We start from the raw sequence: 14,414 nt of genomic DNA on the forward strand, positions 1-14,414 counted from the left end.
CTGTCACTCAGCAGTTGAAGCAATAAAATGACTAGTAAAAGGGCTGTAAATTAAAGTGCAAAGAGAAACAGATGAACTTTGGTAACAGCTATTGACAACTGGAAAAAAAAGGGAAACTTACAAACTGTGGAAGTAGTCACAATACAGAAGTAATTTACTTCAGCGAGGGGGAACCCCCCCCACTAACGGTAAACCCAGCTCTCTTAACCCCGCTCTCTGTTATCCATTGTTATGCTAAATGGTGTTTCTGGGATGAGATTTTTCTGCCCAGCTCATGGGTGTATTTATTCACCTTTGCTTGGGGTATGACTGTGCACACAAATTAGAGTGAGGCAAGAGTGGGTGGGGATTTACAGCATGTTAGCTGCTCCCTGGAAACTGCCTGTGTTCATGCTATGACCCTGTTTTCATTGAGGAATACGTGGCTTCTGCTCCCTGCCAGGTACAGCCGTGTCCATAGGTTGTTAATGTGGGTTAACTGACAAACTACACATCCACACCCTTGCTGGCCTCATAGCAAGCCATATATATAGACAAGTCCAGCACAAGCAAATTCAATGGCAGGCACCTTCAGGTTGTGAGAGAAGTACTCAATGTGCCTCCTGATAACACCACACTGAGACTGGACAACTACCTGTCTGTGTAACCATCTGCTTCAGTTCTGCCTACAGCACAGAGATGTTGTCATGCAATAAAACATGTTAGAAACTACTTCAGGACTCTCCCAAACAGTTTTTAACCAGTGTTTTGACAAAGCTCCATCTATCTTCTTTCACAGAGACTGGCTAGAAGGGAAAAAGAAGTATTAGAAGCCAGATTTGAAACAATTTTATTGTAAATGGAGATTCTTTTAATACAGCTTGTGATCTCGTGTTTTCCTCTGAGCCCTGTCCAAACTCTATTAAATCAGTGAGTGTTCTGAGGGACCAGGCACAGTATGACCTTAAAAGGCTTGCCGTGCTGTTATGCAGTAGGGCTATGAAGTGTTATAAAGTTTTTTATATCTAATGCTGCTAATTTTAAGCAGCTTTGAATGCTGACAATAGATATTAAAAAAATGCTGTCAGTATTAGAGCCATCTATATGTATTTTCAGGTAAGTAAAGACAAGGAAGACAAACCTGTTACTGACCCCACCCTCTGAAGTTAAGCCCTGGCAGAGAGGTGAGGATGCCACAACATATCAGACAGGTTGGTTTCAATAATCCTCAAAGACACAAATAGAACATACATTAATCGCCTGAGCATTTCTTTCCTGTGGCTACACCCTGTCTAGTTTTATGAACCTCTGAACCAACAGCCCTTTACTTCTTAGTAGCTACTCTTACTTTCAGTCAAAGGTCTCCAGCCTGACAGACCCAAGCTGTGGGCTTCTGAAGCCGAGGACAGCTTTATGAGGGTTGCCGCTGCCTCTGAGCTAATTTCCATCTTCAGTGTGTATGAAAATTTTGTCAAAATACATAAACATATTTATAATCTGTTATTATTAAAAAAAATTAAAATCACCATATACAAATGGGCCAAACTCCCCCAGATGTGTAAATTAGCTTTTTTTTTTTTTTTAGTGTTTGGAAGTATTTAGACACTCAGTTTAGCAGAAAGGCACATGAATACTCCTTATTTTCTTACTGGCTCTGTACCTGATCAGCTCCATGTGGCTAAAAAGTTTAAGTTCTCCAGGACTCTAAATGTTATCATTATTCAAATCAGTGTAAGAAGACTTACATATTATATAGTGATTTTCAAACCTGCAGGAAAAATAAAATGCACAGAAGCACCAGATTTATTACAGTTCTTTGGGCAGCAGCACATGTCAATTTGTGATGTCCTGGACAAGACACTGTTTCTCAACACTGTCCTCTTCCTACAATCCTTTCACAGCTTCATTCTATGTAGATGGTGCAGTCTGCCAAAAAATTTGAATACAAACATTCTAAAGCTGTCCTAACAAAAAGTTTCTGAGCACATCTATAATATAGATGATGTATATAGCAACATCTACAGTCCAAAATACTGTTGGCACTTTCGAGAATAAGTGTTTCTGATTGTTTCTGTCGCTGTCAGCCTTAACCAATTAAAAGCCCTAACGAATTTTCAAATCATTAGTTTTGTTGCAAAAGATTACATTTTGCTATTTGGTATAATACATGACCTATTTTCTAGGGATGAGACTTCAGTTATCTTTGGAAGGGTACACCCAAACCAATCAGGTTTGCAGCCTCTGAAGAATCTCAGTTAGAGGTAGATTGCCAAATACCCCAGTGGCACTGATCATGCTCTCTCCACTCATCTCTCTGATCTGCTGACCACAGTACATGTCACAGCCCCACCTTGAATCGTTTCCTGATACTTCAGAAGTGACTCATACATCCTTGCGACTTTCCCTGAAAGTAGATTTTGTCACTTTTCTGTGCCTGGAGAGTTTCACAAAGCCCACTTACCCAATTTCTAGTGAAGACCTGGAAATGACCTCATAAAAACCTAGCTGAGATCCCAGTATCAAACTAATTCTAATTGGCTTCTTAAAGAGCTGGATTTATCTCCTCAGATCTGATTCACAGTTCACAGAAGTCAATAGAAAATCTCACATTTGTGTCAGAAGCTCTTGAGTACTTTAGTGAACAGAACTTTATTCTCCAAATGGACCTGTAGCAGATGAAAATTACAGAGCAAAAGTTGAAAAATGCAGATCATATGAGTTCTTAACATTATTTTACATACTTAGTGTATGTAGGGCTTAGCGATCAAAACTGTTTTTTCTTTTTTGCCATATGGCAGTCAGTAATGTGCTTGTAGCATTTAAATTAGAATTTGTCTGAGCTGTAATTATGATTTAATAAAAGTAAACCACAACTAGCCTACACTGCACTGCCTAATCAGTATTTAGCTATTTGATAAGAGGAGGTATCTCCAACAGTTGATAAAATTATGCTGTTTATCACCACTATGGAAAGCCTTACCTTTAAAGCCATGTGCTGAGGAAAGTTAATATAGAATAGCCATAGAATAAGGTCACATATTCCAGTATAAAGAGTTAAAATTACCACAAAAGTTACAAAGAAGACACTGCCTTCCAAACCCCCAGACACCAAGTTTCCTGTGTAAGGAAGCTACTGCAATACTCAGGCCCTTGGATCTGTTCAGCTGGCTTTGATTCTATGGAGAAGCTTCCCTCAGCTGGGAAAGAGGGTAAGATTAACACTACTGTAAATGGTCCCTCATTTCTGTTGTCTTGCTGGGGAATGACATCATGTAGAACAACTTCCCCTCAAAAATACTGAGCAACATTTAAACAATTTCTTCAGATTTGGAAATCTGGTGAAATCATACATAGTGAGTTCTTTATTAGCTCCTGCAAATTGGAGCCAAATTAAATGCTATACTACAGAAAGCAACATGATGCTTCTCTTTGTACCACAGATATGATACAACTTTCTAGAAGTGATAACTTAAAGTTCATAATGTGTCATAATGTGCCAAAGCCCACTGTAAAACCCTTCACACAAAAAACAGAAGACTATTCAACCCTTAGATCCTAAAGCTTATGGCTATTTTTTGTATACTGACAAAAAAGATACCTGTCTGGTAGGTGGTTGTAGAAGCAGGGCTACTTTCAGTAGTAGCCGCTCCAAGGTTTCAAGACCAAAGAGTAAGGCTTGGACTTTTAAAACTAGGCACAGAGGTTTGCCTATACAGAACAAAGGCCAGGAGCAGAAATAGGAATAGTATGCACCCAGCCTGTTTTGTTCTTCTACATTTATTTGGAAGGCAAGGAAAAAGAAAGAAAGAAAAAAAAAAAGGCAAAAGCCTACAATATAATTTATTGTTCCTTATTATTCAAGCTTACGTCATTCAGCCTCGCAATAGGATAACAAGATAACTCTTCTCATCTTGAACAAATTCATACATTTACATAGAAAATGAGCTATACAGTCAGGCAAGGATTTCTGAGCCTATTCATTCTGCTTATCTTTCTGAAAAACACCATCATTTGACAGCAGCAATTCAAGAAGTTCATATCTGAGACTTCTTCCCAAGTTTTTACATTGCTGGAGTCAAGACTTGGAGTCTTTGACAACTGTATCAGAATACAAGGAGACACGTAAGACCACAAGAAGAGCCAAGATAAATGCTGCAAAAACACTAATTTGGACCGTACCAGAAGCAAACCCAAAGAAAAGGCTTTTAACTTGGACTCATCTGAGACAGCATGTCCCAGATTGCAGCGGGGCACTAGAACAAAATACAAAATCAGATTAATACAAACACAGCTGCGCACAGAGACAAAACCACAAAGATAGCTCACCTACACCTTCATTTCAGAACTTGCAAAGTTTCCAAAGTTTGGTTAACTGAGGCCTGCCTGTACAAAAGCAGCATCATGTTTTCATTGTACAGCAAATGGGTAAGAGGAAGTACCCAGACTTTGAAAATGCTGTTGATTTCTCATAAATGCAGGAACAGACTTAGAGGGATGTCATTCTGGTTTTCTCCTGTACTAAAATAACTTGTTTTTCCAGGGTATTAACATATCTTTCAGAAAGATCTAAACATATTTTTAAACTTAAGATTCAGAAAATATTCCCAGTGTACCATACCTATCTTTTGCCTTCCATTTTAGCATTACTTTTACTCTTTGGAAAGCCATTTAAAGCCTGCAGGAGGCTTTCGGTTGTTTCCTCCTCAGCAGCCTCGCAGGGCTTGGGCACTACCTCCCATTTTGTGGGTTCCCACAAACCTGTGCTGCTCAGAGACAAAACACCCAGGACTACTTTTTCCTGAATAAGGAAACGCGGATACTGCACCAGGAGCGACTCTTCACAGCAGCCATAAGGTAGAGAGATCCACTGTGTACTTTAAAGAAACAAAAAAGAAAAGAAACCCAAAACACATAACCAGGAGAAAGAGCCTTACGAAATAGTTCATTCTATACAGATAAGCGTTCCGGTTTTTAAGATAACTGAGGAATTAGCAGGATTTACTTCCAGCACGACGCAGTTCACAGGGACGAACAAAGCTCACTATCAAGTGTGAATATTCACTGCTGGCTCTCAGATGAGGGGAACACCCTCCGGCAGTCCCCCGAGCGAAGAGCCCAGCGGCCACGCGGCCAGGGCAGGGACCTCGGGGCAGCCGCCCCGGCGTGCTGAAGGTCAGCGGCGGGCCCGGGAAGCCCCGAGCTGGGACAGGCTGGCTCTGCTCCCCCTGCCCGTGTGTCACCAGCAAACGCGCCGGGAGCTCCTAGCGATCACTGTTTCCCCTCGACGGCGGGGGCAGCTGTCCCCCGCTCCCCACCGCGACCCCGTCCCGCCGCCCCTCCAGCACGGGCGGGACGCCCCTCACAGCGCTGCCCCCCTCCCCGTCCCGCCGCAGAGACTCCGTTTGGGGCGGGCCGGGAGTGGTTCCCGCCCTGCCCCATCCAGTTTCGCCCTGGTGCGGGGGGAGGAGGGGGCCGCGGTGATTTAGCAGCGCGCCCGGCTGGCCTGGGGGAGGAGCCGCCGCCGCCGCCCCCCGCGCGTCCCAGGTGTAACCGGAGCCGGGAGGGCGCGGCGCAGCCACCACCACCTGCGGAACCTGTCGGGCGGCTCACAGCGCTCTGCCGCCGCTGCCGCGCACGTACCGCTCCCTCCGCTCCCTCTCCGCCCGCGCCCCCGAAGACTTTCCTCGGCCTCCCCGCGCTCTGCCTCCTGCCCCAGCCATGAAGCCGCTCTGCGGGGCTGCGCTCCTGCTGCTGCTGTTCTGCGCCGCCGCTTGTGCCCAGCAAAACAGTGAGTACCCGCACCCCTCTGTCCGCCCCGTGCCCCTCTCCTGACTGGGCTCCCCCGCCCCAAGATCCCCCTCTTACCCTCTGCTGCCCTTAGGGCCGTCCCAGTGGTGCCACAGAGTTGCGCTCCCCGCTCCGCCGGGGATGTGGGACGTGCGGAGGGAGAAGGGGCGCCCGGCCCATGCCCCTTGGTCCTTGACCCGAGGGGAGCCCGGGCGCTCCGAGGGAAGCCCTCGCCTCGCTCTGGGAAAGGGTTGGGGGCTGGCCAGGTGGGAAGCGGTGGGGTGCGGGTACGCCACGCCCGGGCGGCGAGGGACGGCTTTGTCCGTCCTGCCCAGCGGCGGAGCGCGGGTGGCGGTGCCCGCTCCCTCCCTGCCGTTCCCGCTCACGGCCGCGCTTCTCTTCCAGCGTGCATTTGCGAGAAGAACAAACGTGTCACCAACTGCAGGCTGGATAATGGGCGCTGCTGGTGCGACGCCATCGGCTCCGGCGCCACCGTGGACTGCACCACTCGTGAGTAAAAGGGCACGGCGGGGCGGCACGGAAACGTGCCCGCAGAACGCTGGGACATAGGTGGAAATGGCCCTTGAGTACCCAGCAAATAACAGTAGTAAAGACAAAATGCTTCTTTTTGGCCTTCCAGATCAACTGGCCGTGGAAGATAAGCGTTTAGGTTCTTCCTGTGTAACTTCGGTGGAGGTATTTGTGCTTGTATGGATGTAGGCTCCCCCTTCCTCCTCTGTGTTCATTTTCCAGTGAAAAGGATTTCTCACAGATGAATATTTAGCTTCCTACAAATCTAGAGGGGAAAGAGCCTTGTCTCAAGACCGTACTCTAGGTTCGAACTCGGCTAAGCTCTAAGTCAGCCTCTAGCTGTAAAAAATGGAAGATATAAGTCCTAAGGCTGGACTTCCTAGGCCTTTGCCTTGATAGGCTGTATTGACCTTACGCACCACCTACCTGTTACCTACCACCTCTTCCATGTAATGGCTTCAAATTTGGTTGCTGCTGATGTAACCTTTTGTTTCTACTGGTCATGCGTGGTCTGATGCTGCATAGTGTGACTTTCTGGTTATTTTTAGTGACTTCGAAATGCCTGTTGATGAAAGCAGAAGTGATGGGCTCAAAATTAGGTCGTCGTGAGAAACCAAAAGATGCATTTAAAGATACTGATGGCCTTTATGATCCCGAGTGTGAAAATACTGGTGCTTTCAAGGCGAAGCAGTGCAATGGAACGACCTGTTGGTGTGTGAATACAGCTGGTGTTAGAAGAACTGACAAACATGATGCGGACTTGAAATGCAATCAATTAGTCAGAACGACGTAAGTCTTTCAGCAGGGTGTGCCGTGACATCACATTCCTATATGAGGCTCTGCCTTGTGCTGGGGATGAATGAAGATGGAGCAATAAGCACTTGCTTACTCCTGGCTTTTTTCTTTAGAAACAAGGAGGCATTGAAGGGGTTTGTAAGGGACTTTTACTTGCTTTGTTTTTATCTCACTTCTGTTTTTTAATCTGGAGTTAGTTTTTTGGTATGTGTTTTATACGCACATGCTTTAAGAATATTTACTGTACTTCAGGTGGATCATCATTGAAATGAAACATGCTGAGAGAAATGCTCCTCTGAATGCTGAATCTTTAAGGAAGTAAGTGATGATTGTAGGATGTCATGGCATGTGTGCATGCTCTACTAGCTATCTAGAGTACTTCTAAACAATTCTTTAAAAGCATAGTAAAACCTGTGAAATCATTTGTAAGCCATCTTAGAAGTGAGCTGTCAATCCTTCATAGAACTGCTTTTATTTTTATTGGAAACAAATTAACAGCTAATGAGATTAATTTCCATTTAAAATTGATTTCTACTTTTTATTCTCAATATATTAGAGGAAATGGAAGGTAATAGGTGAAACTGGCTAAAAAGTAAACTGACAAAGATGGCAGAGGGACTACATAGAAAAACATAGAAAACATAAAAAAACATTTTATTTATTTTGCCTAAAATAAAATCTTACCTCTCTCTCTCTAAGAGGTTATATAACAAGAAAAATATGCTTGTAGCTATTAGATCTCCCCCTTTCTGGAACAAAAGCTGCTGCCTCTAGCTCCTCTTCTAAACTCTCAAAACTGGTAAAGCTCTTCTGCATTAACACTGCAGTAATGTATATGTTTATTTTTCAGTAAGTGTATCTTCGTTGTTAGGAGATAACTGAACTCTAGTATAATTTAATGAAGAGAGTGTACTGGGTTTGGTTGGGATGGGGTCAACTTTCTAGGTATAGCACTTTGTATAGTGCTGTGTTTTAGACCAATGACCAAAACAGTGCTAGGTCACCAGTGTTTCAGATGTTGAACAATGCTTAGTCATGCCAAAACCTTCTCAGACTCTCACTCTGCTGCCCCAGTGAATAGGTTGGGGGTGGGCAAGAGGCTGGGAAGGGAACAGGGCTGACCTGCACTCACTGAAGAAATAACCCAGATTGTATAATGTCATGCTCAATAATAAATCTGGGGGAAAGTTTTTGCCAAGTAGCCATTGCTCAGAGATTGGGTGAACATTGATCTGCTGGTGGTGAGCGATTGCTTTTGCATCACTTGGGGTTTTTTTTGTTTCCCCCACCTAACCCTTTCACTTACCAGACTGTCTTTATTTTCACCCGTGAGGGTTTTTTCCCCTTGCTTTGCCCTTCTGATTCTTTCCCCAGTCATGCTAGATGGAAGTGAGTGAGAGACTAGGTGACTGTTTAGCTGCCAGATGAGGTTCACTCCTCACAGAGAGACTGCAGGAAAAACACACAGGTCAGACCTCTGCTTCTGAAATTATACGTGAAAAATAGTACTGTTTTTAACACCTATGGTTTTACCATCCTTATAGGGCCTTCATGGATACAATTACTAGTCGTTATTTGCTGGATGGACGCTATATAACTAATGTTGTGGTAAGAGGCACATAATTTTTAGTGAAGTATTATTTTATTTTGCTGTGAGTAACTTTGAAAACTCTTGCTTGACTAATGCAGTGGTCTTACTAGAAGCTCTCAAAGTTAGTGACACTTACTGAGCATTTAGCAAATAGCTGCATCTGAACTGAATGCTGAGAAATTACACTTTTCTCCTTAGTCTGTCGATGAATTCTCACTTTACTTCACTAAAAAAGCGGAATTTGAATCTTACTGTAAACAGTGGGCTTGAGATCAAGTTTCATAAATTTGATTCCAAATGTGAGTTCAGGAGCTGGATCATATTTTTCTGTGTATTTGATAGGCTTTAAACTCAAGACTTCTTAATACCACACCGTATTTTTTTGCAGTATGAAAACCCTTACATTACTATTGATTTGAAGCAAAATTCCTCAGACAAATCTTCTGGAGGTGTGGATATTGCTGATGTGGCCTACTACTTTGAAAAAGATGTAAGTGTGTCATGGGTAAAGTCTGCCAGAGGCTGGATGTGTGTATTGCACTGCATTTGGGAATCTGGCTGTGTACTGGCTAAAGCAGGGTGGATTATTGTAGTGCCTGGAAAACTGCCTGCTACAGTGTCAACTACAAGTCTCTCTTTTCCCAACGGTTTTTAGGTAAAAGGTGACCCCATCTTTCATAACAGCAGACTAAATGTCAGCGTTGATAATGAAGAACTGAAGCTTGAGGAGCCAGTGGTCTACTATGTCGATGAAATAGCACCAGAGTTTTCCATGAAGTCTCTGACTCCTGGCCTTATTGCTGTCATTGTAGTTGTAGTAATAGCAATAGTTGCTGCAATTGTTATTCTGGTAAGTTCTAACAAAGCTGCCAAGCAGAACAGTATCAGTGCAATTTGGGAAGTAATAATGTACCAGGGTACATTGCTGATAGAAACAGTGTTCCTGTCTAAATTAGCTTGCTTCTTCAGATTTGGGAGGTGGGAAATTGATCATGGGCATACTGTCACTGGTTAAAGTTACAACTGAAGGGTGTCACCTGGAAAACAAGTATGTGGAACAATTCATTGAGGTGGAGAAAGTATATCTTCTGGTTTAAAGTAGTTGAGAGTCACAGACAACTTCTTTTGTACTTCACTTTGAAAGGATGGGGGAAGGATAGCTTCAAGTTCTGTGTTTTAAAGTCAAAACCACATGAAGTTACTTGTAAATCAGGATTTTTAAAAAAATCGTGTTTTCTCTTACAGGTCCTCACGAGGAGAAGGAAAGGGAAATATGTGAAAGCTGAGGTAATTAATTTCTGTTTGTGGTGTACATACGAAGGAGGAGGTTGACTAGAATCCAGAAACAGGATCCCAAGTTTGGTGTCGGTTAGAAGCTTGCTTTGGGTGCTTCAGATACCTTTAAGGAGACTGAAATTATTCAAATTCTGTAGCTAATTTTCACATCTGTGTAGGTCTGCATTGCTTCCAATGGCAACTGGTGATCTGCTGCCTTTCCCAGCCTGGGGGGTGGGGTGTGCTTCTGACAGCAAGTACTGTTTTACATATCTATAGCAAGGGGCTGTGCAATCCACAGGAAATACTGATAGTCTTGTTCTATGCTGAAGACCTTTACTGAGGTATTTGCATGAAGCTTTCAGTGTCTATTGAAGAGCTACTTCCCAATGGAATAGTAAATGGTGCTTCGATGCCAAGTGTGGAGCCTTCTGTAAAGTAATTGAAACAAGGTTGTAGCTAAGCAGTAATGTTTGCTTCCTGCACACACCCCACATAGGGCTGCTTTTCTTAAAAAAAAAAAAAAAGTGGTAGTTTTGGCATGGTTGATTCTGTTAGTGCTGCATCAAATCCAGTTGCTAATGAATATTCGAGCTGCTAAATCCCACCGACTTCTTGAGTCTTAAGGTTGAGAAGCAGCACAAATGTTGATCTCCTTCTACCTCTCCCCCTCCAGGTGAAGGAAATGAATGAAATGCGTAGAGGACTGAATGCTTAGCTAAATCAACAGAAGACAAGATTCAAAGAAGACTGACAACAAACATTGGAGGCGTGGTTCTTAACTCTTTAAAGTTTTCTCCTGAAAGGAGGCAGTTGTGCTCACTTAATGATTGGTAAAACGGCCAAGATTGGTAACCATGCTTTACTATTTGTTGAGACTTTAATCTTAAATCCCCCATCTTACTGCAGTCAAGCTTAACCATTGCTCCCTGATTTTTTTTTATGATGATGTAATGGATTGTCAACTGCTGTTACTAGGGATTTGGAGCATATATGCTTAAATGGTTATTTCGCCCATGTGGGAGTTTTATTGAAAATAATGATTTTGTAGCCATGTTGTAGTGAGACTGTCTCCTGTATAACTAAACGTGATGTTTTTATGGCAGTTTGTACATATTTGAAGTTGCTGGAACTTTTTTATGACTTGAATTAATAAAACTTTGAAACAGGCTTCTACTTTTTCTGTGTTGAAATAATGATCTGCTAAGTTATCATGCTTACAAGTTTGTAGTTCAATGTTTCCATAAAGGAAGAAACCTCAACATAGATGAAAATATTCTAGAACTCCAATTAGCAGTTTGTATTAGCCATCTAATATCTACATAGCATGATATTTATTCTTAAAACTGTGAAAAGCATGCAGCAAGAGAGAAATTAGGAAATACGGATTCTTGTATACAAAATTCTGAGACTAGTAATTTCAGGAATGCATAGACTGCTCTGTAAGTTTAAAATAAGCCTCTAATGTAGAACATCTCTGGTATAGGTTTGGGGGTGAGTAGGTTTGGCGTCTAATGGTGGAGCTGGGGAAGACCAATTTACACCATTACTGTGATTTGTGTAGCTGTTCATTGCAAAGCTGTTACACAGCAAGAAGCTGTTTGTGCTTCTATCGCTGTTCACTGTCCTGGAGGCTGACCAGATTTACACAGGCTGTCTGCCTCCCAGAGCTTGGACAAGAGAGCTTGCCTTGGCTGTCAGTAATCTGTGTCATGTATGTTGGCTAGAAATTCATCCAGCATATCTGATTTAGAAAGGAAATGCTGTAACTCCTGTTGCCAAAGAAATAATGAGATGCAAGATAAGGAACTGAATGACAAACCTTATTACTAATGCAGTGTTTGTTTTGATCCCCCTGTCTAAAGCAGGAAAAGTAGGATAAACTACTGAGAAGATATTTTATGTACTGTTTGTAAAATTAAATGTGAAGCATGCCCCATCTGTATGCCTGCTAGATACACCAGGGAAGTTGCTGAACTGTGTTGACATACCTCAGATGTCATAGCTCACCAGTATACCTTCTGCCTTTCAACAACATGGTACCTGCCATGCTTGTGTTGCTGTGTTGGATATTGTTAAAAAATCCTGAAGTAGGGAATTTACTGAAGTCTTTTGCAGCCTATTCCAGCAGCTTTGTCAGTGGTAACTTCTGTAGGGCAGGTTTTCTCCATGCTTATACTTGCCACTCCCTTTCTCCCCAAGCATGCAGGCGATCTGAGGTACAATGAATTTTGTACAATTCTGTAAGCTGTTAAACAAATAAAGCTAAGTTTTCAGGAAGCTTTCTTGTGCCGAGTCATGCGTATTATTGTCTTCCCCAATGCTTCTGGCTTCATATTCTCTACTCACTTTAAGGTCTGCAATATGGTATCGCCATCTCTTCCCCCTGAGATCTTTATGCCATTGTTTTCTCTCACTGTCCTCCCCATCCCCATTTCATGCCATGTTTTTGGCCTGTGGGATGGAAAGAGATGTGTGCTGTGGCTGGGCTGGAGCTGCACATGTGCTGACTTGACTGGACTGGCTGGTATGTACCTGCTGTGTGGCCTGGACCTTGTCCCAGTCTGTTTGTTTGAACATCATTTTCTCCCTACTTTTCCCACAGTAGAGTAAGGAAAAAAAATTTAAAAAAGTATCTAAATGCCTAATGGAGTTTTTTGTGTTAGATATGAAACTTAGTCCTTCAATATTGTCTTCTGCTCAAATTTTTCTGGCACTAGCCAAGGGGTTAGAAAATCGCAAAGTTTACAGAAATGAAGTAAAAAATAAAAGTTTAGTACCACAGCTGAAGGGAATGTATTATATCTGTTTCTAAACTCAGTTGCTACTGTACAAGCATGGTGCTGCTCAGCTCTCAAAATTATGCTCACTAATAGTTTTTTTCTTGGTTTCCTGGTATAAATAAGTTTTCCTGACCCTTATATTGGCTTTTATGTTGTTCTGTTTTGTTTACTGAACACTGCATATGCCCAACAGTCTGGCTGCAAAAAAAGTGTATTTGTATGGAAAGGGGGAAGCATGAAGGGGGAAAGACATGAGAAATCAGTATTATTTATCAATTATGGTATTGGTATCCTGCAAGTTACTGTGTTTTATAGTTTTTATTATAGCTAAAGCAGACTAATGCACTGGAATTAAAAAAAAGGCCACTGTCAGTGTCAACTCTTCCCTTGTGTATGTAATATTTTTTCATATATACAGTACTTTCAAGCTGCTGGGAAAAAAATGATTGCTACTGACAAATAATACAGTATTAAATAGCAAAACACTAAGTGTTCTCTATTTTAACAGTTGGAAAACCTTCAGCAAAGTTAAAACGTGAGTTTGCTGTAAAAGAAACAAATAGAACTTAATAAAGGACTAGTAGCCACTGCATCAATTTTTAACTAGATAAGTATTTTGATGCTTCTGTTTGCCTTACTCATTAACTTCCTTACATGAAGGAGCATGTTGCTTAAATCTGGAGTTCTGCACTAAACTGAGATACCATGTTTCCCCTCTTTTAATATAGTATCAATTGTGAGAAAGCATATGAAGGGCAGATGGAAGATTTAATAAATAATTTGAGACTAGATAAATGATTTTTTGTTTTTGTTACAAAGAAGGGATGGACACAAGCTGTGCCAGAAACCCTAGTAATAATATTTATCTTAGTGCCCATGTACAGCATGGGAAAATAGTGTTTGTATAGGCAAGTGCAAATCTATTACTTCCTTGTGAATTATTACACAGCAAGTATATATTATTACTGCTGAGTAAAATTAAATACATGTTTATGCAAAGACAATGAAAGACTTCTTAGAAGAGGGTATGCAAATTATGTATTTGAGAAAGAATAACCAATGAAGTCTATTTATTACAATTTTCTTCCAAGACCTAAGTAATCCCAAAGCGCAGTTTCCACAACTACAAAATGAAAAGACAGCGTTGTATGCGTAGATTCTGCTGACAGTACTGTCCTCTTTGCTTTCCTGAACAGTCAGAGTAAGTTTGGTAAGAGAAATAACATGGTGAACCATGTTTATTTCTATCCTCACCTCCTGGACTTTGATCACTATAGTATTCAGTGACTTTGGGTTACAGGCTGTTTGAAATAACCTGAAAAACACTCTAGGAAACTAGAAATACTACCAGCTCTGCTGCTCCCATTTTACAACTGGTAGTGAGTGAATTCTTGCAGCTCAGGGGGAGGCTGCAGTCTGGTATTACCAAGGTCTATCACTGGGCATACAGGCAGTCAGGCACACTGCAGAGGTGCCTTGTATGTTGTGGACAGTTGGGCCCAAAACTGAAGAGTTTTAGGACCTTTGCTAAAACCTTTGTCCTCCCAGTCTTAGCAGTGACATGCAATGACAGGCAAAGGAAAGGATAGTGGATGAAAAGGAGGTGATGAGTAATGTTAGAGGAAATACTGCCCACCCTGTAATAGTGTGTAAAAACTTCACACATGACATAT

At 42.2% G+C, this 14,414-nt stretch overlaps 1 protein-coding gene across 1 annotated transcript; it reads left to right on the forward strand.

The window, feature by feature from the left end:
- The first annotated feature begins 5,532 nt into the window (after positions 1 to 5,532).
- On the forward strand, positions 5,533 to 11,128 carry EPCAM (epithelial cell adhesion molecule). Its single transcript, XM_071580142.1, has 9 exons — positions 5,533 to 5,767; positions 6,172 to 6,276; positions 6,846 to 7,086; positions 7,345 to 7,410; positions 8,637 to 8,700; positions 9,072 to 9,173; positions 9,339 to 9,533; positions 9,929 to 9,970; positions 10,635 to 11,128. The coding sequence occupies exons 1-9, from the start codon at positions 5,698 to 5,700 to the stop codon at positions 10,674 to 10,676; spliced, it is 927 nt and encodes a 308-aa protein (XP_071436243.1). The 5' UTR covers positions 5,533 to 5,697; the 3' UTR covers positions 10,677 to 11,128.
- The last annotated feature ends 3,286 nt before the right edge of the window (positions 11,129 to 14,414 follow it).

Source organism: Pithys albifrons, chromosome 2, assembly GCF_047495875.1.
Source record: "Pithys albifrons albifrons isolate INPA30051 chromosome 2, PitAlb_v1, whole genome shotgun sequence".
In the NCBI taxonomy this organism is placed as follows: Eukaryota; Metazoa; Chordata; class Aves; order Passeriformes; family Thamnophilidae; genus Pithys; species Pithys albifrons.

Excerpts from the sequence above, each read along its gene's own strand:
- EPCAM (XM_071580142.1), top strand. The coding sequence starts at position 5,698 with ATGAAGCCGCTCTGCGGGGCTGCGCTCCTGCTGCTGCTGTTCTGCGCC. Across the intron at positions 5,768-6,171 it reads CGCTTGTGCCCAGCAAAACA|CGTGCATTTGCGAGAAGAAC; the intron begins GTGAGTACCCGC and ends CTTCTCTTCCAG. Across the intron at positions 6,277-6,845 it reads CACCGTGGACTGCACCACTC|TGACTTCGAAATGCCTGTTG; the intron begins GTGAGTAAAAGG and ends GGTTATTTTTAG.